Source organism: Formica exsecta, unplaced genomic scaffold, assembly GCF_003651465.1.
Source record: "Formica exsecta isolate Colony F162 unplaced genomic scaffold, ASM365146v1 scaffold282, whole genome shotgun sequence".
Taxonomy (NCBI): Eukaryota; Metazoa; Arthropoda; class Insecta; order Hymenoptera; family Formicidae; genus Formica; species Formica exsecta.
Genome location: NW_021850084.1, coordinates 340,788 through 344,323, shown reverse-complemented (window position 1 = coordinate 344,323; position 3,536 = coordinate 340,788). Strand labels below are relative to the sequence as shown.

Here is a 3,536-nt window from a genome sequence, read left to right as displayed (position 1 = left end):
TTAGAATTACAAATTTAAAAAAAAAAAAAAAAAAGATCTCTGTCCAATTTTAATTGATTTTATAACCGTTTTGTCTCCTCTTTGGATTTCTCTGTATTTGCCCATTATTATAATATTAAATTATAATTGAAAATTAATTTTTTTTTAGAGTTCTTGTATTAAAATAAAATAATACCGACTTCTTTATTTTATTATCTTTATGCATTCTTTTCAACTCCGAAAAAGAAAAAAAATTTGGACAATCGACCCATCGTCGCATTTTACGACCTAAATTATATCACTTATGACTACATTAGGTCCAATCAAAATCAATAATGGTCGATCAGAGAATATAATGTATGTCGCATACCTCGTGCGATAGTTTTGAGCAAGATAAGCGAGAATTAAACAGAGTTGAATTTTGATATGCATGTATTTTTAAAAATCGATCTCTTACGTGACGACTAGAGATTTGAAAGAACGATCGATTTTTCTCTCGGTGTGCAATTATTTTCTCTCTTTTTTCTACAAGGTATTCGCTTCTAGTATCTGTTTTACTCATAGAATTAATAATAACATTTACAAATTACAATGTACTGTTGCAAAGAGCAAATACGTATCTAAATGCGAAACATACCGAATCGCATACAAACGCGTGATTATAATAGGAATATTACGTAATCAAAATATACTTCTTTTTTACCACCTCGGTAGATACGGAGGATTCAAAACATACGGTTATATACAAAATTTCTTTGATATTAAAATAGAATTTGTGGAAAATATGCAATTCTATTTCTCCAATCTTCTAAACTAAAAGTTACAAAAATATATGTGATATATTTTTCACATATATGTTTACATATATAAATATATGTAAATGTATGTGTTATTTTACATATAATAATGTAAAATAAAAATAAAGATAAAAATAACAGTATTATTATACTAAGAGAAAAAGAGAGAATATAACACAATAAATTCTTAGATGCATAGACTAATGCTAATCACAATTATTTCTTGACACTATTAAAATGAATAATATTTGATTACATTATCTATATAATCGCAATTTTATTAATCTTAGTGTAGAGAAAAGTCGATTTACATGTTAACGCAAAACAATAATGCCGACAAGAAAATTTGTAATTATATTTTAGTAACGGTTGTCAGAGATATCAGATCAGTATATTTTCCATTTGTCGCGCATCGTTATTTCTAATCGCAAAGAATACGGCACGAATACTGATTTACTAAAAAATAAAAAGAATGAGACAGGTGATACATCTTTAGAAAACATCATATGCGCGGTGGAAGATCGGAATGCGTTATGCAATGTAATCTATTTTTATGCAGACGTCCACGTTATATGTATAAGTGCGTATTTCAGATTTGTGATCTTTTTAAAAACAAACATGACTCAACTTGTTATCTCAGATTTGTTAAATTCTCGATTCTGTTAATATATCGTCATTTTCTGAAATAATACAGATGTCAATGAACATACTTTTAGAAAAAGATAATCGTCATCTAATTCGATACGAGAAGAACACCAAACGAAAAGATAAACGATTTCTAATTTTAAATTTCAGAAAGGACGTTATTTCTCTTTCTTTCTCCTCTCTCTTCTTTTTGAAACACAACAAGGCTTGACGTAGTTTTTAATTTTCCTCTTGTTGCATTTGGAGCTCGCGCAAAAGTTGCGCACGTTGTTTTTCTAGTTCGTCTTCGGAAAGTTCATGATGCTCATTATTTTCCGTGACAGATCCCTCACTGTGAACTGAAGGTCTCCTGTGCTTTTCCTCTTTCCGTTTTCTTTCTGGAGAAGCCTCCTCGGAAGATGCAAGTCTCGAATGAGAGCGCTATGGAAATATTGAGAGAGAAAGGTGATGAAATATATGAAATCTATTTTCAACAAATTTCAGTAATATCATTAAAATACATACAGAATGACTACGACCTCTCTTCCGTTTGTTCTTCTTTCTCTTAGATTTCCTCGTTTCCGATTCAGAACTGTCGGATTTACTGGGAATACTGGGTGAACGTGACTTATGCCGTTTTCTCTTCAAACCTTTGTCACTACCTTCCGATTCCTATCAAGAAGAAATATCAATTTTATATTATTTGCGCTCATTAAAATTAGAACTATTAAAAACAGAAAGCAATTGCGATAATTTAATGATACTCACGCTATGCGAACGCGATCGTGATTTACGTTTCAACTTTTTCGCCTTTTTTTTCTTGCTTCTAATATGATGATGACTGCAACTCTCCTCAAGTTCATGCTGATATTCCTTGAATATGCGTATTCTTTCGCTTTCTAAAGTGATCGCCTTGAAATCTTGTTCTTCCTCAATTTTCGCCCTCACCTCTTCCCATGTCATTTGATAGTCCACATTTAACGTCTTGAGTAAATTTTTGAAACCGGTCTCTAATTTCTTAAACTTTCGCGTTTCTTCCTTGACGCGTTCCTTTTCGCGCGCTTCTGCTTTTTCGAGCAATAAATTGTATGTTAATTTAACGTTACCCGCATCTAGAGTGGCCGACTTTCGGTCTTCGCACACGACTGTGGCGAACTCCTCGAAAGTCGTATTGACTTGCACTTCGAAATTCTTGTCTTTAAGTATCTCACGAATGATCTTTTTCTCATCGTGGAATCGAGACTTCAAGTCTTCGACGTAAAATTTGAAAAGATCTAAAGGGGTCGAACCCGATTGTCCGAGCATAGCCGAAAATCGAAGATCGGCGGACAGCATGGGATACAATTCCACCCACAGCGACATTGACGTGAGTTTACCTTGTTCGTGAAGTTCATCAAGTAAATACTAAAACACACAAAAATTATAATTAGATTAAAATAAAATAATTTGGTTATATTGCTCTTACATAAAATAAATCTATACTTTGATTACTTTACTACAACAAAAATATTGAAAGAAATATAATAACTACAACTATAAATCGAAAACAGCTTATGATACTTACTATGAAACCATCTCTGTTTTTCCTTTCCTGCCGTTTCCTACGTTTTTTCTCACACTCCTTCTCTTCTTCTTCATCCTTCTCCAATTGGCGAATATGATTCTCGAAGACAATCAAAGCATCCTCCTTGTCCATCTCCAGTAAGTCTGCATCTTCCGCAAACGCAGGATGCTGTAGCAACAATGCCTGTGCTTCCTGCCATGTGGTCCTGTACGTCACTTCGGTCATGGTATCCAGAACTTGCGCCAGTCTTTTAGTATTTCTTTTCTTTAATTGTTTCGCCTCCTCTTTCTCGCGTTTTGCCAGATTGAAGATGACATCCTCGTAAATGTCTCGGCGATCCGAATCCCCGACAGCCCTCCAAATCTCCAGATTACCAAACAACTCCTCGCACTTGTAATACTTAGTTGTACTCATCATTCTATCGTTTTCCAATAAAAATTGCTCCAGATCTTCCTTTGCCTTTTTCAATCTGTTAAAGAGATACTACCTTATTATCTGATTCAACATATAATCTTATAGTTCGATAAATAAACGTGAAAGATCTACCTGAGTCTCTCTTGTTCACGCTCTTC

The 3,536-nt window shown here is 33.5% G+C and overlaps 1 protein-coding gene across 1 annotated transcript in view; it reads right to left on the bottom strand.

Annotated features, from left to right (window-relative positions):
• Positions 1 to 756: 756 nt before the first annotated feature.
• The window catches only part of LOC115237198 (pre-mRNA-processing factor 40 homolog A), a 4,937-nt gene continuing 2,157 nt past the window's right edge, over positions 757 to 3,536 (bottom strand). The window contains exons 5-9 of the mRNA XM_029810087.1: positions 3,511 to 3,536; positions 2,965 to 3,433; positions 2,169 to 2,804; positions 1,926 to 2,072; positions 757 to 1,841 (exon numbers count right to left, since the gene is read on the bottom strand). Coding sequence (XP_029665947.1) covers positions 1,641 to 1,841; positions 1,926 to 2,072; positions 2,169 to 2,804; positions 2,965 to 3,433; positions 3,511 to 3,536 — 1,479 coding nt within the window. The 3' untranslated portion in view covers positions 757 to 1,640. The remainder of the gene's footprint in view (positions 1,842 to 1,925; positions 2,073 to 2,168; positions 2,805 to 2,964; positions 3,434 to 3,510) is intronic.